The following is a 22809-nucleotide window of genomic DNA, read 5'->3' on the forward strand; positions in this document are numbered from 1 at the left end:
CCCCCCGCGGCGGCCCGGGCGTGGGGCAGCCCCCGGCGCGGCGCGAGGTGGTGTCGGGCGACGACCCGCTGTCGTCGGGCGGCAGCATCGAGGTGGTGGACTTGTACCTGCTGCCCGAGCCCTTCTCCGGGCTGATCGCGGGCGAGTTCGGGCCGCTGCTGGTGCTGAGCTGCCGCGTGTGCCTGGAGGAGAAGCCCATCAAGCCCCTGTCCTGCTGCAAGAAGGCGGTGTGCGAGGAGTGCCTCCGGCGGTACCTCAGCTCCCAGGTACTTCCCAGCGGTCGCTGCCGGGGTGTGTTGGGGGGGCTGTGGCCGCGTGCTCGGGCAGCCCGGCGGGGCTGAGCGCTGCGCCGGGCCCGGCGAGCCAGCCCGGGCCGTGGGGTGCGGAGCGGGAGGGAGCTTTTCCCGTCCCGTGTTGAACGCGGTCGGCCGCCACCTGCGTGCGACCTGCGGATTCAGCGACTTCCCGTTCCTGAAGTGCTGGTCCGCGCGTTCGTACGCAGCTGGTCGGGCTGGTCACTTCTGTGTTTTCAGGCTCTTCCCATCTTTACAAGGATTTTCGCTTTGAAATCTGAAAGTCTTGCTGTTACCTGGCTGGAAGTACCAGCTTTCTTTTAAGAGGAGGCCAAGGAGTGATAAGGAGTGGAGTTTGGTAGCGTTGGCAGCCGCCTCCGAAGTGGCTCCTGGAGCCGGGGGTTTTGCCCGCCGCCGCTCGGGCTTGCTGATGTTCGGGCTCTTGGCGCAGCCGCTCGGCCTGGTCCTCACAGGACACATCGCGTTTGGTGTTAGGCCAATTGTGCGAGGTTCAAATAGTGTGTGTGTGACTGCTGGTGAATAATTGCCGTTAACAAGAGTAAACAATAACTTATTTGAGGAAAAAATTTGAAAACACAACTTTTCCATCCTGGGCAGATAGCTGGCAGATAGGGTGCTTACATGTTCATCACTGTTCTGTCAGTCAGAACTGCTGTTTCAAATCAAAATCAGCGCTTGATAACTAAGCTCTATCTATCTTCACTAATGTTTTCAGTAGCTAGTTTAGCACCGCAGAATACTTGTGTGTTTCTGCTGTTGATGTAGTTATACCCTAAACACAAAGAACAATGGGAGAAGTATGGTGTGTGGGGGAAAAACAAAACCAACTAAACCCTTTGTTTACCACCTTTATGCTTTTATTTAGCAGAAATTTTTAGGCCGTGCTTGGTGGAGATGTTCTAGTTTGGTGTTGGAATGAATTTTACACCTGTTGGGGCTTGGTGCTGTACTGGGGCAGTTTGTGCTCCTGCTGGGCTGTGCGTGTAGGGAAGGGATGGATGGTTGGTTACACCTACCCCTGCACTGTATAAGTAGTTGACAGGCCTCTTCTGACCAGAGTACATTTCACTGCTTGGAAATTGCACGTGCTGGCAGAAGTCAAGTACTTGCTCCTCTCTGGGCCCTGGTAGCCTGTGTAGCATTTGCTGGTGCTGGTAGTATTTGTTCTGGCTAACAGTAAACTCACTAGGATTTTTATGATCCAGTTTGGATATGTTTAGATAACAGCGAAGAGCTTAACTTGGGAACCGATGGATTGGCTGGTCAGAGTTATGTTTTGTGTGTTTCCTTTAACACTGAAACTCGGGAACACTTAGTAAGCCTTTTTGAGTCTTTGTGCACAGAGACCAGAATGATTTGATTTGTAGATAAGTGGTAGACTGGAAATTCTCATTAGGTTTTTAGATTATATTGTCAGTGCATATTTGTGCCACTTTGATATCTGCCACTGAGATCACGTGTCAGAATATTGACTTTCATTGAAGCTGGAAATTGCCGAGTGTTGTGATGTCAGGATGGTCTTCCCTATCTTCTGCAGGTGCCTGTAGTTTACAGTGATGTAATGGAAGTTACATGATCTGGTATTTAAAGCCATGCTGAAGAACTCTTATGCCTGGTTTAGGCTGGACTCTTGGAGAATGAAGCAGTAGCTTGGTGGCTGGAATAGCTGACTGGCCTAGGAGCCAGGTATATGTGCTATGAAGTGGGTTTAGCATTGTCCAGGTGTTGGATGTGTATGCAGGGATGCCCCCTTCAGGGAAGCCACTACTGTTGCTAAGCACCCGCAAAGCTGATCCCAGGAGCTGTTACAAGGTACCCGTATGGCACACAGCCATATGGGTGCTTACTCCTGTGCATTAAAGGTGGGGCAAGGGATGCTGATCTTGAGGATTGAGATTCACAGAGCACTTCTGTGGACATGTTGTTACAGATGCTTTCATGACCAGGCAGAATTTTAGTTGCTTGATAAATTTGTTAGGGAAAAATGAAACAAAATATTACAAGAAACAGTTCAACATGTTCTTCCCTTATCTTCCTTTTTGAAAAGGACGAGAAAGTGATATTTCTTCAGGAAGAACAAGAAGTGATCTGTTTTTCCTTTGTGCTGTGAAAGGACCCTGTGAGTCATCCTGGGGAGACAGAAAGGCTTCTCCATGTCAGTTATATTAGAAGAGTTTCTGGGAAGGATGAGTGAAAAGCCAGTATAGGTTAGAAATCGTTATCTTTCGAGACTTTGCACTTTTTGTAGCAAATTAAAAAGAAAATTTATTAGAAAATCAAAAGAAATAAATGCTGAAAAGCTGTTTTGTTTGAAAATTTTAAAAGATCGTACTTTTGGATATGATCAGCCTGATTTAAGAATGTACCTGAAATTGAAAACAAACAAAAAACAACTGAAAAACAAAACTCCAAAGCAGCATTGTGCATAGTTTAGATTTGGTTTCCTTGTCAGAGAAATAGTAATCTGTGCACTGGCTGACTCTATATCTCTGGAGGAGTGGTCTCTTCATGCTGAAGATGTGGAATATGTTGGCAGAAGTATAGCAGTTAAAATAATTTGTGTTGCCTTTGATGTCTGTGTGTGTTCTCTCACTGAAGAAAGCTGTATTCTTCATGATGGCTTCATTGTGATTCCTGAAATGATGTTTAATGAAGTAGCAAAGGAAAAACTCTGTTAATGCACTCTGCTTTCTTCTATGCAAATACATAAGAACATCAGAACTTCTGCCTTGGAGCCTTTTATAGATCAGAAAATCAACTGAAGTTTTAGGCATTCTTAAAAGGAATGCCAGATGAAAATACTCCAACTGCAGAGTTTGTTCATCATGTTACCAGCATACTGGAAAATGAGGGTAACATCTGAAGGTCCTTAGAGGTCAAGTCCAGTCTTTCTTGTCACTGGCACCTTGCTGCATAATCCCCTTCAAAGATTTAGTGGCTGGAGCAGAAGCTTAGCAGACGAGCCTGGAATGCCCAGGCTGATCTGGAGCCTGACTTTGGAAAATTTCGTAACTTTACCTCTGCCTCAATTTAGCTATTCTGTCTCACATCCTGATAGTCACAGAGCCCTCAGGGCTCTTCAGGGTCTGACTGTGACCAGTTGATCTACCATTCACAAAAAAATTTTGTGGCTATTTGTTTGGACTCAAAGACATTGATGATGTGGTAATTGATAGGTATGGGTGATGGGTTATCATGGAAGAGGTTGTGGCTTTTACCCCTCAGGATGTGGTGTGGTGGCTTTCACAGCTCAGGATCTGGTGTGGATCCCACAGAGCCTGAGTCAGGTCCCAGCAAACTCTGCCTCCAGGAGTTGAGGCAGCCCAGAGCTGTTGTTTGTTATGCTTAATGGATGAGGTTGAAGAGTGTAATTTTCTGAAAGGCCAGTGTTCTCCCTCCATGGACTCTCAGGTATGTGTGGAGTGAGGTTGGGGTCAAAAGTGTGGAAGAGCCATTTCCCATTCAGCTGGGAGCTGTGGGTTTTTGCACTCTTTCATCCAGCATACAAACTTGGGACAGGGAAGGAACAGCCAGGACACTTAATCTCACAGGTATAGTATTATGTCCATATCTCCTTCACCTCCTTCCTTTCCCATCTTTCTCTCCATTAAACATGGCACCAAACCTAGGTTATTTCAGAAACTGTGCATACAGAGGTTTGCTAAAAGAGTGATTCACTTCCTAACCTCTCTGAGCTGCTTGTATATTTAAGTCACAGGGAGCATTTCACTTTTCCTATAAAACGGCTGCAAAAGTTTTATAGAAACCTTGGTGCTTGCTCTTTCTACATGCAAATCGGGAAACTTGATAATCCAGTTTTGATCCTGTGCTCATTAGTGATACTTTATTTTGTAAATCTTGTAACTCTGTTGAAGTAGTCATTTTTATATTAAAAGACTTCGGGTGAGTTAATTTAAACAGGATACTGTATTCTTCATCAGATTTTATAGTACTTTAATTATAGGAACTGTAATGAGATTAGTAGCCATGAGTAAATCAAAAGGGATTGTTGGGGGTGGGGAGGGACTGCATCTGACGTTTTGTGCATGGTTAGCTTTGGTGGGACAAGAATCCTGCTCTCTTCCGGGCATGAAATGTGGAGATCATCCTCCCTCTGCTCAGGACCTCTTACCAGTCTTTCTCTGTCTGTGACCAGAGATCTTGTTTTTGACCCCTTTCTTTTCTGTGCATGATTTCTTTCTGAAAGAGCTGGAGAAAAAAAGCTGCTGACTGTTACAGTCAGGATTTTTGTGGGGAATGTGATTATAAAGCTGCATAGCAAAGAGGAAAATTTAGGAGCAATCTGTATCACATAAAGCTAGTACTGGCTTAGAGCTGGAGGGTCTTGACACCTGTGTCTCGTCAGGTGCCTGATGGTATCATAAAAATGATACATCTTCAAAGCTGTAGTCTGCTGATGAAAACCAGCCAGCAGAAATGTAGGCACCAAGTGCTGAATCATCTGATGGTTAATGAGCTGCTTTTGCCCTGAGTCAAACCAGAGCTCAGAAGGGCCACTGTCATTCAGTGCAGAAGCAGCTCTGTGTTTGCAAGGGTAATTAATCTAAAACCATGCTCTAACACCAGCTACCGAGTTGCTGGGATGGCTGCAAACTGCCTACCAGGAGGTGATGGCAGGGTGAGCAACCACCCCTCCAGCTGACATTGCAAGAACACAGAAGTTTCCAAAGGAGGAAGAGAGGTGCAGGAGGAGAAAAGAGCCTGCTGGTTTACAGGCTTTCTAAACCAAATCAGCAACCTCAGTCACTGTAAGCTGGCTGTGTTCCTTGAGGAGGAGGAGGAGAAGGCAGACAGACTTGGTCCATCAGATATGAGCAGCCTGTAAGCTGCAGGGGCACCTAAACTTCTCTGTCATACTCAGCAAACAGCTTCTGAAAGTCTGTTGTGTTCTCCTGATGTGTTGTATGCAGTGCCAGTGCCAAAATGCTGTTGCATAGCCAGATGTCACAGTTCAGGATGATACCCAAGTACCTCTAAGATTGTAAGAGTTAGTCTTTCAAGTTGACAAGATATATGGCAGACTTTTAGTCCATCTTGAATGCTTCTTGATGAATCCAGTTTGTGCCAAAACTTAAGTTTGGAACAGTTTACAAAATCCAGCATTCATGAAAATGCTTTGAAATTAATTGTAAAGAAAACTAGTTTTGAGCAATGTTCTTGAATGATAATACTGCCTAGTTATCCTAGTGTGTGTAGGCCTAGGTGCTCTGTCAGCATGTGAGCACTGCATGTGGTATGTTCGTTCCCTGTGCAGAACTAGCTTTGAGCTTATTCTGCATGGCTAGCTATGACTTCCTCTTGTTTGGATAAGTCTTTGCCAGATGTAGAGCTGGAATTGTGGCTGTCCTTTCTTAGCCATGCTGTTATGAAGTGAAGGGTAAGAGAGTGGCTGTTCTTACAGCTAAGAACATTTTCGGTAAAACTCTGGGATCCAATATACTGAGAGTAGAAAAGATGGTGTTACCTTTGAACAGTTGAAGGAAGGGCTTTGCTAATGGAGAAATGCCCAAGTTCCTGAGGGGAGGATATTATGAAATTGTTGATGTTGATAGTGAGGGATGGGGGTAAATGGTGGGTGCTACGGCAATACCATGAGTTCACTGGTGTTTATAGTAAAGTTGATTATGAAGTGTAAAGTCTTCCTGTGAATGGCAAATTGCAGTGGGAGATAGGGAACCAGTTTTGTTTTAGCTGGGGTTGAAACCTAATTTGAAAGTGTGTAATTTCTGTGAAGCAGAAGCCCTCCTTGTCAGCTGTCTCTCACAGGCAGTGTGTTGCACCTCACTGGTCTGTGGGTGGTGTTGGCATTGGGGACCACAGACAAGCTGAGCCATCAGGAGATCATCTGCTGCATGCCTTCCCTCCCACTGCTCCCACCAGCTGTTCACAGGAGCTACCAGGCACAGGTATGGAATCAGTCCAGGGAATGTAAAATTAAATGAGTTGAAAACTGAGTTGTTTGGGTTTAATTGCCCAAACAAAAAGAAATGAAGGAGTTAAATGAGGGTTGGGAAGAACTTCAGCTCACCTCTGCCCCATTCCTGCTTCTCCACCCAGAACAACTGTTCTTCCAACTGCTCTGGGGCCTCTTGGCCCTTCATTCCTCTTTTCTTCTTGTACAAATATCTTGCTTCCTGCTGTCTTAACCAGCCAGGCTCAAGGAAAGTATGTATTTTAAATGGCCAGGATGTCAGTACATTGTCAAAATGATTAAGGGTTGTAAGGGATGTAATTTCTTTAAAAGAATTCTAACTGGAGGCATCCCCTTGAAGAAGGGCATTACTTACCCACCCAGGTTTATCTATCTTTCTGTATGCTTTATCTGCTTGTGCTTATGTTTCTCTTGCTCTTTTTTATTTTAAGTACTTTCTTGGTGAATTGTCTTTTAAAAGTAAAAAAGTCATTGTCTATAGGATATTATTAGCCAAATACTTACTACTTTTTCTACACTAGAAAAAGTGACAAATCTGCCTAGTGGTGAAGAGCCTATTTAATTTTTAAGTCCATTTTTAAGTACTTGAAAAATTTTTTGTAGGGCAAAGAAATGAATTTTACTTGGAAGTTAAAAATTAGGATGAAAAACAAATTCAAGACTTTACTAAGAGAGAAAACAATGTGTGGATTTCAGTGCTGAAGGTCAGAAGTTTAACAGTAGTTTAGGCCAGATTTGGAATTAAATTTGAAATGGCTTAGATTCTACATTTAAGTCCACATTTACCTTAGATGCTACCTCGCTGCTTCAGTTTGAGATTTATGTATATTTTCATTGACAGCCTTATTGGGATGCGCTGTTGCTCTCGTTTACTTCCTTGTGAGAAAGGCTGTGCACTTTCTGGATTAGAATTCCATGAAAAGGTAAAGAAATTTCTAAGTTATCACATTTCCATTTCCTTTCGAGCTTGCTAGTAGACTGTAGAGCACTCATTTTCCCCAGTGATGTTTTTATTAAGTACAGCAGAAACTATATAAGATTTTGTACTGGAAAACAGAAGGGGCAAAGTTTCATTTTTTCAAGCTTAGTCATCCTGATGCCACTGTGTATTGTTTTCTACCACTAACATGATACGAATGGCAGCAGGGGCAAGCACCTCTCTAGTTTACTTTGTTTGGCATCCTGATCTCGTAGGAATGGTTGTGTATCAGCTTGGGTGGTGTAGAACGGGGATCTGAATGACTCTGTCCCTTTAGCTTGTAGGAAAGGGAAGTCCTATCCAAACTGTTTCAGCTGTGACGTGGCTCTGTGGGGGTTGCTCACACAATACAAGGAAGGAAGAAAAGGGAGAAGAAGATTGCTGGGATGGGAAGGGCACAATGGTCATGTAGGAATTGGTTTGCTCCAGAAGGTGGACTTGCTGAGGGTAAGTGTTCATAAAACAAAAGGGAATTGTGAAGACTGGTGGCCTCCATGTGGGCTGGATCTTTGGCCTCTATTTAAAGCTGCAGCTGATTACTGGCCAGTTATTCTTGTAAATTGTGGCCAGAAAGTGAGATGGGACTAGCTCTTTTTCTGGTTTCCTATTGGATGGAGGCAGGCAGGAAATAAATCTAGCCTTAAAAAGAAAAAAAAAATAGTAAGGATTCTAAACACACTTTAAAGTATAGAACTTCCAGGAAAATAATGGGTTAGTGTTTTACTGAGCTGCTGGAAGACTTTTATATCCTACTGGCGGCAGGGTGGGTGGAGTAGGTAGGTGAAGCATCCCATCTGTGACACGATTACAGAGTGCCTGTGAGAGGTGCCAATTACCTGCAGAAGCAAAAGGAAGTCCTTCACTATAGTCAGTACTATTGCTGCTGTATGGGGGCAAAGAAATGATGGGCAAGGGCTTCTTAACCTTCCAGCTATTTTAATGTTGCTCGCTATGAGAGTGTTAACTGGGGAGAGGACACCTTATGCCTTTCCATTCCAGTGCACCTGTGCAGTGTCAGGTAAAATTTGTCTGCTTAGAAGCCTCACAGGAGGAAGTATAGAAATTGCTCAGTGCTTTTTCACATGCATGTGCAGTTCAGTTGTGCAATAGCTTGGAAACTCTGTTTAGTTAACTTTATGGCATTAGCATGCAGCTTAAAAGTGGGAAAGAATGTGCAACTTCAGAGTTTTTCAGAATGGATGGATCTGCAAAAGAGCAAACATGGCCCATAGTATTAAGATGCCTAGTGTTGCATACCAACTGCAAAACGTACATGTTAGGGCTCCAGACAGAATTATAGTGATAATATGTTTTATTGTGATGAACGAATTCATATGGAGGTTAGGGCAGAAAATGAGTTGTGAAACACTGAAGTTCAGTCTAAGTGTTGTTGCTGTTAGACACTTATGCATATTGACATATACAGGTCCACCTAGACCTCAAAGCGGCCAAAGTGAAATACAGTATTAAAATCTGGATATTTCAAAGTATGCACGTATTTGGTAGTGCCCATTTGCCCTACATAAGGGCAGTGGAAATCAAGCAGACTCAGAAATTTTCACTCATTTGTGTAATGGAAAGTAAATTCAGCCTTATTTGTGTTGTATTTCTCAGTAACACTTAAAGAGTAATTTTCAAACTTCTGAAGATGTCCATTCTTTCAAGACATTATTTGGAGTTCTAACTTGATTTTAAATTACTAGCATCTTCCCAGTCAGTAAGATATAAATCTTCCTTGCAGTGAGTTGCAGCTGTTACTGATGGACATCGCTGAGTGCTTTTGTCACAGCAAAGTAGGTATTTCATGTCAAGGCTTGATTTGTTGTTCTTTCAGTGAAAGTAACTCATCGAATCCTACCTGAATTATTGCAGAGTGTAATGCTTCATGAGAACCTCACCCAGGCCATGACAGGTAGTCAGACAAGGCCAGGTTATCACTTCTGGTAAATTAAGGTTCTAAAATGAGTTCTGAATCTCGTTCTGTTTTTTATCCATGTCAAGAAAAGGTGACTTGTCTAAAGCTGATGGTATACAGTGATTTTAGCTAGCAATGCTGCTCACCCCAGTCTGCTACTTGTTCCCTACTATTTGTGCATCACTTGATCCATCATCAGAAAAAAAGATCTGGTTTAAAAACTAACCTCTTACAGTCATTTTTTGCTTCTTTTATTCTTACCCAGTTTCTAATTGTTATGCACAATATGCAAATGTTTATTTCACCACAAGGTGGTACTGGATAAAGTGCTAAGCCAAGCCATTTATTTTGGCAGCTGTGGCAGCCTGTCAGACCAAAACGTTTGAAAATGGTGTATTCATGAAGGTGACAGGTGGGGGTTTTCATTGGAGCTTGATGAAATCAGAACTGCAATTCGGTCCTGTTGCTGCATCATTTCCTCTTTCACAAGCCAGATGGAAGTCACAGTTCATCCAGCGCCTGAAGGTGCATCTGCACCCACAGCTCTTGGACAGGCAGGGTCCTGGGAGTTACTCTGAGCTGCTCACAGCACTGAGGTGCCCAGTCAAGCCCAGGCTGGTACCCACTGCTCCTGTCTCTGCCACATGTGGCATCATTAAATAGGAGCTTTCAACTAGCTGAATTCTAAAGCATCCTCATGTGTTTTGTAACATAGATTATTCCTAAGATAATCTTACAAATGAAGTTTTTCATGTGAGTATTGTTGCAGGTGAGGAACCTCTCTTTTGATCTTGCTTGTTTCAACAGATTTAGTTTGCTGCAGCCAGGCAATGCCAAGTATGATCATTATTTTCTCGGGAGAAATTTTTTTCTGCACCACAGAGCTCTCAAAGGAAGTTTCTTGTTGTTCCTAATCTGTTTGAATAACAAGTGAAAAGATGCAGAACTTAAAATTATAGAAGAGTTTTGGGGTTTTACTGTGTGGGTTATGTTGTGTTTTGTTAGGGTTTTTTTGGTGGGTGGGTGATAGGCGTGTTAGGTTTTTTGGTGTTTTGTTTGGGTTTTTTCTTCTGCAAAGACACAAAATGCACATCGGTATTGAATATGACATTCAAAAACGTACAACAGAGCAAGGTACAGCACTGTCATGGAAGAGCTGGTATGCATAATTAGATTTTGATAGTGAAGGTTTTTTTGACCTTGGTCATACATTCTCTTGGTATAAGTAAAAACTGAAAAATTTCTACTGAAGAAGACAACTAAAATAGTGACTATTTCAGCATATTTTTTGCCAGTCTAATTGATTTTTTATGTTTCCATAGGTGTACTGCTTTTGACCCATAAAAATTTTAAGCCTGTTCTTAAAATTAACCTAGATTTTAAGAAAAGTTCTAGGATGTGCATTGGGCTATAACTACAGTTTTCACAGACTAGAAGCATGTTTTCTCGTGAGAAGCTGTGAGATGTTTGGGGAAAGGAGAAGAGAGCAGGAGAAGGGTCCCATTTCATTGCCTCAGTAATAAACTGTCACCAGATGATAAGTTTTCTGATACTAGCTTATCATTTTGCTTCTCTATCAAGTTTCCATGTAGGAGAATTTTATCTATCTTTATGGTGAAAAGAAGGAGCAAGGAAGAAGTTTTTCATTATTTTTATTTTTCAAGTATGAACTTGTCCAACTGTTGGAATGTTAGTAGGAGACAGCAGATCTGGGTGAATGATAGCAGATGATGCTGATAATGATGAAACCACTAAAAAACCTGAATGCAATTTGAGGCTCTAGTACAGAGAGGAGAGGAATGAGACACTTGCATCTGGTGAGGCTTTGTTTGGAATCCCGGGTGTAGTTGTCTGATACTGGCCAGATGCCAGACACCCACCAAAGCCTCTCTCTCACTCCCCTCTGCAGCTGAACAGGAGAGAGAAGATACAATGAGGGGTTTATGGGTTGAGATAAGGACAGAGAGAGATCACTCACCATATACCATCATGGGCAAAACAGAATCGGGTTAGAGATACTAATTGAATTTATTGCTAACAAAATCAGAGCAGGATAATGAGAAGTAAAATAAACCCTTAAAAACACATCTCCCCACCCCTCCCCCCCCTTCCCAGCTCCACGTCCTACCCCAGGGTACTAGGAGACAGGGAAGGGGTTATGGTCAGTTCATCACATCAGGAGTTTCTCCCACTGCTCAGGAAGAAGAGTCCTTCCCCTGCTGCACGGTGGGGTCCCCTCCTGCAGGAGACAGTTCTCCAGGAACATCTCCAGTGTGAGTCCATTTCACGGTCAACAGTCCTCCCCAAACTGCTGCAGCATGGGTCACACTTCCCCAGGGTGCTGTCCCCCAAGGACAGGCTGCTGCAGCATGGGCCCTTCTCTCCACGAGTCTCCCACAGGGTCACAGCCTCTTAGGAGGCTCTCAGGCATCCCCCTGCTCCAACATGGGTCTCCCCCAGGGGCTGCAGGTGGATCTCTGCATCCCTGTGGAACTCCATGGGCTGCAGGGGCATGAGCACCGCAGGCTGCAGAGAAATCCCAGCTCTGGTGCCTGGAGCACCTCCTGCCCCTCCTTTTGCACTGACCTTGGTTTGCAGGGCTGTTCCTCTCACATATTCTCACCCTGCTCTTCTCGGGCCACAATTACCACTGCGCAGTAACTTTTTTTTCTCTTGTTAACTCTGTTATCTCAGAAGTGTTACCATCATTTCTAATTGGCCCAGCCTTGGCCAGTGGCACGTCCATCTTTGGAGCCACCAGGGATTGGCTCTGCCAGACATGGAGGAAGCTTCTGGCAGCTTCTCACAGAGGCCACCCCTGTAATCCCTCTCCCCCCACTAGTCCCCCAAAACCAGGCCATGCAAACCCATTAAATCAGGTTTAAGAAAAATGGCATGAGCCAGAAGGACTGCAAGGAGAAAAGAGCTGCTACGCAGATGCAGAACTGCTTACTTGAGCGCAAGGAGAACTGGGAGAAGAAATGACTGTTCTGTCTAAATGCAGGAGGGGGTAATTTGGGTAGGCACTTGTAAAGAATTTTTGGCACAACACAGACTCTAAAAATTGAAAGGAATTAAGTTAGGCTAGAAACCAGTATGAGCCTCTGTCAGAGGGAGGGATTTGGGAGAGTCTTTCCAGTACCTGAAATTGGGAGCAAAAGTGCAGTATCAGAGCAGTTCTCAAAGCCAGCACCTTCAGTACTCCCAAAGAAGGCTTTCCATGTGGCACCAGTGTGTGCTGAATTTGGCCCATCTGGATGGTAAGGCTGCCTGTGCGTCTCAGTGTACTCTGTTGATACGCTGCAGTCCAATGAGGAAACGGTAGAAGAGTTTTATTTTCTGGCATTACTTTTTTCTTGGCCACTGAAAACTGTAAAATACTTTTTAATGCCCAATGTGTACCTACAAGCAGCACACTTCAAGCAGTGCTCTGTAGCTGGCATTGTTTTGACCGTATGGGAGGTAAAGTCAAGTGTCTCACTCTGGTTTTAGGAGAAATAGCTCTCAAATAAATTCTAAAACTGAATTTTTGAGAATTTCTGGTTAGACTGATCTGGCTGGATCAGAGCAATTTCCAAGCGATTCCTTCCCTCTACTGGCAGAGGAGAGACTGCATTGCTGTTACCCGAGTTGACCTAGGCTATAGAGGATGCCTTTGTGAAAAAACTCTCCAAGGGAATTCATGCAGGCTGTTTTATAAAGAAACTTAGGAGAGAGAACATTTAGCAAAGACCAGTGATTGTTTTCGTTTCCACTGATTGCTTTTACATTAAAACAATGAACAGAACAGATGGTTAAGGTGGAAGAGCTATGTAACATTGAAAAACAATCTCTGAAATCATGTGGTTTGGGTGTGGGGTCTGTTTTGAAAAAGATTTTTTTTTTTTTTTTTTTTTTTTGTGAAACTAACTGTTACCACCTGGGCAAGTTTGCTGTAAATTTCTGGAAGGAAGTAGCTGGTTGTTGAATGTCCTTGTCTTTCTGTTAGTCTGTAGTTTAGCTGTGTGTTTCAGTTGACAGGCTGCAGCATTGTCATTTTGGCTTTATCTCCTGATATCTCATTCTAAGTTTTTTGTTTCCTTCCAGTTTTTAATACCAATATCTGACAAGTTTTGTAGAAGGATTTTAGCATTCTTAGAGTACTTAACGTTGGCTGCCAGGTAGTGCTTCGGAAGCTCAGGGTGGTTGCAAGGTGGTTTATTGGGGATTATGGTGAAATCCATCCTGGCTCTGTGCCTGGCTTGGTGTACATAGGGAGGGCTTTGCTGATGAGATGCAATAAACGTTGAGTTTCTGTACTCAATTTCTGTACGAAATACATCTGCAAACTGTCTAGATGAACCTGTTGAAGCTGTTGTGCTCTTTATAGCTGCTTTTTGTAGAAGCTAGATCCACAGGGAAAATCAATAAATCTTGCATAGAGGTAGAGGCTCGGTAGCCATGCACACATGTTGTATGTTTTTAATTTTCTGTATATGTTTGCACCTTTGAAAACTGCAGCATGAAAGAATTTTTTTTTTAATTCAGTTCTTGTTAAATTAGATTTATACCAGATTAAACTGGTCTCCTGTAAGGTTATATCACTTTGTGTCTCTGAGTTCACCAGTGAAGTCAGTCTGGAAAGACAAATTTAATGGAAGCACTGATAGATGCAAATTTTGGTTCTGAAATCAATATGAGGCACAAGTTGAATCACAACAAGCCTACTTCTGGGTTTAAACAAACCTTGCACAAACATGAGAACTGATATATGCTGACACCAATAGGCATTGAAACATTGAAAATATTTCTAAAAGTTGTATGGTTTTAATGGATTTCTTCATATATAAGCCATGGTGGAAAAACTGATGAGAACTGTATCTGGAATATATCAGATAATGGTATGTCTTGTGTACTGGTCTATTGAAACACCTGAAAAATGCAATGCTACTGTCCAAGTAATAAGATGGATTAAATGAAGTAAATGGCTGGCTGATACATATTTTGAGTGGGTTATAAAACCTTTATTTATGGCAGGAAGTTGAGCTTCTTCAAAAAGTACATTGCTTATCTAGTGAGTGCTGTAAAGTTCCTGGAGAGTGACCTCTGTTCTCACCAGCTTCCAAATTGTGCTCTCTTTCTTCTTCCCTTTCCTGGGTAAGTTTCCTTTCCGCTGTCAGGAGCTTTTTAAACTGCAGTTTCCTTTTCACAGTGATCCTTTTGCATAGGGTGTTTGTAGTGGCACTCAGAAAAGGTTTATAGAATTGAAGGCAAACTTGGTCACACTGTAGATTGTTCATCAGTGGAATTCAAGTGAAAATTACTCAGTTGTGGACTTTGTGCTTATTTCTGTTGTCTTGAAGTGTTTGTCTTGTTTTTCTTCCGGGCAATGTTTAATTGGCCAGGAGAGAGGCTTCCTTGCAGGAGGATCTTTGTAATTAGATGTCACCACCTTTTGTTTGATGAAGTGCTTTAGAGCAAGTAGTAAATTTCCCTGAGAGCTGTCCATGCTTTGCACTGGTGGTGTCACTCTGTTGTGTTCAGTGAAGACACTTAAGCCAAGGCCGAACTTCCATGACACATCATTTACAGCTGGCTTCTCTGCTCCTTGCTGATCTGTACACTGCTAGAGAGGGGACTGACCTATGTTCAAAGCAGTGAATGGTCATGGGAAGCGTTGTTACTTGTGGCTTGCAGAAGTTCTGGGCTAGCCTATGTTACTCTGGTACTCAACTGTGATTCCAGCACACTGGTTTTGAAGATAGAGCTCGATAGCCGTGTGCTTCTATTGTATGGATAGTTTTGGTTGCAAAGTAGAACGGTTGTGAAAATTGGAAGTACAAAAGCACGTAGTAGTTATCTTACTGTTGCATTGGTTTTTACAAAAGATTTTGGAAGACACCCTCCCATCTCCTTGAAGTAGCAGAAGAGGTAGATTTTATTCTCCCTTTTCTTACCTGTCAAGCTCTATAAGTAAGAAGAAAATGGAATAACCATGAGATTAAGACTTCATTTATCTGCTTTTCCTTTCTTTTTTTCCTCCTCCTCTCTTTCTCTTTGAGCAGAATTTGGTTTGTGGTAGGAGGGCATTGGGAATAAGATCTAATCTTTCTGAAGCAGTAGAGTTCCTGTGTGTGATGGCACAGGGGACAGGTTTACTCCAACTGCAGCTTTAATGTTTCAGTTAAACCTGTGTACTGTGTTGGATGGAATAAGAGGTGTTTTTATGCCATGTAGGTGTTCAAATGCTTGTGCAGGAAGTGACTGATACAGCTGGGCAGGTAGGGCTGCACTAATGAGAGGAAAACCATGTGAAGTCCCTTGTGAGTTCAGCAAGTGTATTTTTAATATACTAATTTTTTTTTTTTTTATCACAGGTGAAAATTATTGTCTGCTGTTAGGATTGAAGAATCCTAACCCAGACTTCTAGATTTTCTTGGTTTCTTCCAAACACAAGTGTTCCATCTTCCTTGAATCTATGGGGGAAATTCCAGTGTATGGTTAGTTTGAAGAACTCCGAGAGTAAACTTTGGAGAAACCCACTTACTTGGTTGTTCCTGCAGTTTAAAAAACAAAAAAAAAACCCCACCCCAACAAATAACATTTAGATTATTTCACTAAAAATATTTAGTGTTTCAGTGAGGAACTCAGTAATTCAGGATTTCTGTGTTCATGTTTACAAATGCTGTACACAGGAAATGAAGTATTTAACTGCAGTTTTTCATCATGTATTATCTGCAGATTTTTTCATTAGGTGGCTTAACTCACTAATTCTTATAGCATTGAGGTGTTCCAGTCCTGTGGGACTTAAACTAGGTGCACATTTTGTCCATGTTGGCAATTTTAGACCCCTGTAATATGCTGTGGTGGATTAAATTGCATGGGACAGGGCACCTTGTTTCTGGATGCTGTGCCGCAGCATGGTCTCTGAAGGCAGCCTGCTTTCCAGGGGACATCCAGTAAGGCTTCTGATGCGGAGATGGAAGGCTGACTGTCCTGCTTGGTGAGGAATAAGGCCAGAGTTGTGTGTGGGAAATCCTGGTGCAGAGAGACCAGAAGAATTCCAGGGAGCAGAGGCAGCAGGGCATAAGAGAGGCTGGGTGCTTGCAGGCTGCAGGGCTTTGCTTGCTCCCTTCATGTGCTCTGCCTGGGCTGTGATTTCTCCTGGCACATATCTCCCTAGCAGCTGATCAGCATAAGGTAACTGTCTGCTACTGCTAGTAGCTATTCCCTTTGATCTAGAGTTACCTTTTTTCCCCTCTGTGTGTGATGGATCGATTTCCACCTTGCTGACAAAAGTGTGTAGAAGCTGATACTCTCCCACAGAAATGTTTTTGAGGAGTAGAGGATTATTACAATTTTCATGAGTCCAGGAGCCATGAGATGAGAGAGAATAACGTAGTAGTGAAAGTAGAAGACTGTGTTGTCAGTTTTTCCCCTTCCTGGTACTATTAGAGCCCCCTCCAGGGTGATCCCAGCCAAGTCCCTGGGGACTTCTTGCAGATGACCACTTAACTGCAGCAACTCAGTTTGTTAACTCACCTTTGGTACTCAAAATCACTAAGAGCTGTGCTTTGAGGTAAATTAAGCTGGTATTAGGAAAAAGACATTCTTACTTGCAAGACATTTATATTCTATAATGAGAAATTAATAATTTTCTTTAGAGATTTGGTGTGCAGAAATTGCTGGAGGGGCACATTAAAAAATGCTTTCATGATCGGTTTCATCATTCTTTCTGTGTAGTCTGTAGTCTGCTAGTCTGTTCTTTCTTACTGATTACAGTTTTGCAAATGAGAAATCAAATTGAACTGTAATTTGCACTTTAAGCATAACCGTTTGTACTTTAGAGACACAAAATGTGCGAGTGTATGAACATTAGCACTAGTATGGGGTTTCGTATTTTTTCCTAATTTTAATAATGTTTATTGCTTTCTTGATTTATATAGTTTTGTCAGACTTTCTCATATGTATTAAGTTGTTCATTGTGCAAAACTTGCATAATTATTCTGCATATGAAAACACGAGATGTAAGTGATCATTTGGGGGAATCATTGATCAGTTGAGAGACTCAGGCACTTTTCTATTCCACTTGAACTATATGTGAGTCTTTTCTTCGGTCTTCTATAATTCTTTCCATAATTACATTAAAATATTTTACTAGACAGGTATCTCAGTAGAGGTTGAAAGTAGACTCCAAAGACCTCATTGTTAAAAATGGCTTTATAATTAGGTTAGCCTATGCGTAGGAATACAGCTAATTATTACTTTCACCTTTAATAAAAAATATTTCATTAAATATAAATTATTTAATAAAATATTCTTAAACTTTCTCTTGATAATGCCTTACCATTGCTTAACAGCAAATGACTTGTGGATTTAACTATAAACATCCTTTAGCTTTTTCATATTTGTCATTTTTACCTGAGTGATGCAGTTTTGAAAGGTTATATTTTTACAGACTCATAGAATGGTTTGGATTGGAAAAGACATTAAATATAATCTAGTTCCAGCCTCCCTGCCATAGGCAGGGATGCCACCCTCTGCATCAGGTTGCCTAGGGCCCCATCTAGTCTGACCTTGAACACTTCTAGGGATGGGGCATCCACAGCTTCTCTAGCAACTTGTTGCAGTGCCTCACCACACCATTGATATTTTCATATAAATTCTAACAGATTTATTTAGTTACTTTTCTTTTCTTGCTGTTTGAGTGAATTAGCCTGTTCTCAAATGAAGTTTGACCAAAAAAAAAATTAGTCTTTTTTATGCTCTTCAAGCTATTTCAACTAGGTCACCTTCAGTTTATGTAGGAAATACATGGAGTGTGTGAGGAAAGAAAGTCAGAGTGGCTTTCATTCAGTTAACCCACTGAATTTCAGATGTGCCATCCTAATGTTAATATTGTAAGTTACTTGGTACTAAAAGTGTAGTAAGCCTCTGTATTTGTAGGAAGTTATGGAGCCGCACAGGCACACAGTGGGACAGCAGGTGTGAACATAAAGGGCGTGGGGGAGTGCCAGGGACTAGCTCTGGAGGGATGCTTCTACCATCCCTCCCTATCCAGTTGTGAATATGGGGGTGGGGAGGTCACTGAACCCGGTCTCTTGCCACGAAGGAAAGTTCTGAGACTTGTTTTAACAAGTACTAGAAATCCTAGTGGTTGGGGAAAGTCCATTTTTGGGAACCATCAAGCTGGTTTTCTGTCCTACTGTGTTGCCAGAAGTTCTCAGCTTTTATGATTCTTCTTCTATAGGTTCAAAAACCTATAGTGTATTGGGGTGGTGGGGAAGAGTCAGAAGTAGACACACATGAGCAGAAATTCTAAAATTGCCAAGTTTATTAGGAAGCTAACATGAGTTTATTAGGAAACTAACTCAGCCATGTTTGTTCTCAGGCAGCGATGTTTTGATTCTTAGAAATGTGAGTGCAACTCAAAACTTAGTTCTGCAGCAGGATGCCACCCATTTTCCTTGTTGCAGGGAGCATTGTGAAAAGTATATAAAACTTATCTTGGTTTTTGAGCATTCTCTCAAAGCCACAAAAGTCACAAATACAAATATTCCTGCCTTTCTCTTACACAGAAGGTCAGTGTGCTTTGGGGCAGCAGTTTCCTGCATAGCAACGACAGCAGCTTTTAGTGGCAGCTCCTGCTGTTTGTGCAGGTTAAAAAAAGGCTTTACAAGTAAGTCAGGAAAATTAGGTGGATTCAGAAAATTTTGAAGACTAGACTTTTTTCCACGTATATGTCAGGCAAGAGGATGTTCTTTTCTGGGGCAAAACTGCAGGAGAGAAAAGACGCGAATTATGGGAAAGGCAGGACTTCCTAGGAAAGGCTGATATGGGTGTCTCTTCTTTCTTTTTCCTGAATTTTCTGTTCTTGTCTTCTTCCTGTCCCCAAACATGCTAACACAGCTGTGACGTCTTTCCCCTTTGTGAGATGAATGACTGCAGCTACCCAGGCCTCTATAGAGGCTTGTTTTGGTGGAAAATGGTGGTCAATGATTACTTAAACATAGGGAATAATCACAGTGTGCAGATCTGGAAGAACTGTTGGGTTATTTTTCTAAAGAACAATAGTTCTTATACCATTAAAAATCTGAAACAAAACTAGTATTTCAAGAGGGGCCATATTTGACTAGACAGGTCAGTGTTTGATATCATGTGGGGTGTTTCCATTTCAATGAAAATACTAACAAAATGCTAAATCAAATACTTTCAAAAAGTTTTCTCCTCCTTGCTAACAATCATTCTGTTTATCTGTTTGTCTCTTTGTCACAAAATCTGTTGACCCTTTGGTTTTTGGTCTGTCAGAATCTGGAGTTGAAGAGACGTATGTCCTTGTGTACAAACCCTCTTGTGTTCTCTGTTATCGTGCTTTGTAACAATTCCTTTCTACTCCTGCGCTGCTTCCGTTCCTACTTGGTAAGTCCTCCCACTGAGGACTTTATACATTCTTTGGAAATAATTAATGAAACTAGGATTTCCTCAACTGGTATTGAATTCAATTACTACTAGAGTCCATGGCTTCAGAAGTGGAGATGGATATAGCTGACTTGATACCTCCTTTGCCCCACTTCACCTGCCCACCTCCTGGTCCCCAGGCTGCAGTCCTTTCTGGTGGTGGTTTGAAAACTCTGATACCTACTGGTACTGCAAAAATGCTTCTATAAAAGTTCAGTGTGACAAACCAGTTTCTGGAGCCCTACAAAAGTTTAGGACTGGCAGAAGTGAACTATCTAGGTGTCTAACAACCTGTTCATCATTTTTCAAACCCTTGTCGTCAATAATCCTTGATTTTTCTGTTTTTGGGGTTTTTTGTGTGTTGCAGGGGATGATGTTGAGACAAGTTTGAGTTATTTTTTGTAAAGAGGTAGGCAGTGCCTACAGAAATGAAAAAGCAGTGGTTTTCTTCTGATTGTAAGCAGCTTTTCCTACTACAACCATTTTTAACTTGGTGTCTCCAGAGGTAATATCTTTACTCTTAGAATAGAAACATGAAACATACTTAGTAGAAACTTCTTGCAGTGTATGTCAAGTTAATGAGGTGTCCTGTTCACAGTATATCTTTTAATAATCATTGTTTTATTCTTTTGGTCAGCTGCTTCAGAATGTTTTGTAGCATATTTGACAGTTGTTGGTAGAGTTCCTCTCTGCTTCTTGGTCCAAAGTTGCTGAGGTTACGTATTAACTTAGTTGTTTCATTACAAGTAATTTATTTCTTCATCTTAAAAAACTTACCTCATAACTATTCCTCTTGCTCTAGCTTTACAGATAAGACTCTTGTATCCTTCAGGGAGACAGCTGAGAGGAGGGCAGGAATTGTGCCAACAGAAGTGGTAAGCGTGAAGACCATCTGAAGGGCTGTGAGGTGGGTGTTAGGGCAAATGCTGGGCTGAGACCCGAAGCTCAGTGAAGGATTTTTGTGCATGTTACTGAGCATTTTAAGTACTTGTGCAAAATGGGGAAATATACATTAGTACTCATAAACCTAATAATCACGTAGCTATGCTAAAATACAGGCTGCTTTCTGAAGAACAGAAATTCTGCCACCTGTGCAGGAAACACTGCTGCTTAGACTCTCACATGGAGGCAGTGATCAAGTGCACCCCTACAACCCTGGTGCTGTAGTTGCCATTAAGTTGGTTTTTTTTTTGTTTTTTTTTTACTGAGAGGAGCTGCTGAGCATATTTTGGGCTTGTAGCTTCCTAAAAGTAAACACAGTTAACATGAGGTGTGCTTGGTACTTGATCTGAAGGTGTAGGTTGACATGACGAGTAAGACAACTGGCGGCCTGCTACCTCTGCAAGAGTCTCTGTGTCTGTGCGCTTCCCAGTTATCTCTTGGGTTGTGAACTAGTGATCATGTGTCACAGGGGGAATTAATTCAACTGCTTCATCAGTTGGAAAACTAATTTAAAAACACTTCAGTCTCCTGTGTTAGCTAACTGAAACTTCTCTCCTTGCAGCCTTGCAGTTGCTCTCTAAAGGAGAAAGGAAGAAGAGAGAGCTGCATTGACTTCCATAAATTTTTAGCTATTAGTCAGGGTGCAGTCTGAGATAATGTCAGTCTTGGCTGACCTGATGGAGTGGCTGAAGGGGTCTGAGACCAGGGGAGGGATACTGGGAACAGCTGGTATGTGAGAGGTCTGGCTGGACCTGCACCCCAAACCTTTCAGGTCTATGTAGATGTTTGATCACTTAACTGGAGACACTGGGTTAAACTGGTGATATGGGGTAAACCTGGCATACAGTCCAGAAAGAGAAGTCTGTGTAGGTAGGAGTTATCTTTTTCCTTTCTATTCCAGGCCAGTCTCTATAACCAGCCAAAAAGGATGATGGCAGGGATCTGAATTCAGTGATGACAACAGTTATTCCCACCTTTCCATATTCATACACTGTCTGGGACTGCTGTTATTTTCAAAGTGATTAAAGACCCCTAAGGCAGGGAAAGGAAACCTTATTTTATCTTGTGGTGTTTTAGTTGTTTTGTTTTTGTTGGTTTTTTTTCTCCTACACACAAGTATTTCCACAGCCTTATCACAATGGTACTTTTGCACAAATCAGATCTCTTCCTCACTGTTAACACTGAGATTTTAGCCAGGAGTCTAACCTGGGACACTTGACTTATTCTACCTTTGTTGTTCATTTTTGCCTCATCACAAAAGCAGGCTGTTGGAGCACAATGCTACCTTGCAACAGCTTTGTCATATCCATATCAATGTTTTGAAGTAATAAAAGGTTCGTTGTAAAGGTCTTGTTATGTTATACTTTTGATAGACATAGATTTACATATATAAACAGCAAATGAGATAACTAGTAGTGGGTTTGCTTTGTTTCATCTTTATAAAGAGAATTTGTAAAAAATGGGAAGTTGTAATTTCTTCTCTTGTTGTAAACCTGATGTGAAAATGAGTATATTAATAGCCTAGTCAGCTGATAGAACTGCCTCTAGGAATTTAAATGAACTCGTTTCATGTTTTCTCTGCTTTAGGGGAAAGTGGAATATATTGTTCTAAACAGTTACAGTTTGATTGTCCTGGTATACACCACGTGTGTTGTCTGCTTTCCCCCTTGTTTTGCTGTTTCTAATGGTTTCATGATATAAAGATTCTAGCTGCTTTTGACAAACAAGGTCTGCAGCAATCAATACACAAACTGTCCCTTAATCAAGGGGACAATCAAGCTTCAGTGAGAACCCTATTTGGCAGATTCTTGGGTAGACTGACCTGACACAGTAGCAACCCCAGAATTACAGACAGAGTTTGATCTTCAGGACAATTAACTCTGATAGCTTGGCTGTTTAATAAGCCGTTTAGAAATGACTGTGCACTAGATGAGTGCAGCACTCTACAGGATTAGATCAATTATGGGACAGAATTGTACTTTCAACTTTCATGAGATGATTTTTTTCTTCTGTGCTGCGGGTTTCTACTGAGGTATCTTAGGTAACAGTTTAACTCTTTGGTGGTGGGTTATTTGGTCCCATCTAGGGTGACACTTCAGTTCTGCTTCTCCAAGTATGGATCGGAATCACTGTTTAAGCTTTTGCCTCAGCTCCCTGGAGAATGCTGTGCTGTTTACACTTGTTTATCTTGTGTGTTTGCTCCCTGTTGTGGCTGTATCCGTCATTGCATTAAATGTGAATCGAAATGTGGTTTCAACTTTCAATGCAC

General features: G+C 42.0%; 1 protein-coding gene across 1 annotated transcript in view; it reads left to right on the forward strand.

Annotated features, from left to right (window-relative positions):
- RNF217 (ring finger protein 217) overlaps positions 1–22809 on the forward strand; it is a 66323-nt gene that overhangs the window by 630 nt on the left and 42884 nt on the right. The window contains exon 2 of the mRNA XM_042016653.1: positions 6–266. Coding sequence (XP_041872587.1) covers positions 6–266 — 261 coding nt within the window. The remainder of the gene's footprint in view (positions 1–5; positions 267–22809) is intronic.

The sequence above is a fragment of the Corvus kubaryi genome, unplaced genomic scaffold (genome assembly GCF_017639235.1).
Source record: "Corvus kubaryi isolate FWS band 111438036 unplaced genomic scaffold, C.kubaryi_AGA036_p1.0 split3-73, whole genome shotgun sequence".
Lineage (NCBI taxonomy): Eukaryota > Metazoa > Chordata > Aves > Passeriformes > Corvidae > Corvus > Corvus kubaryi.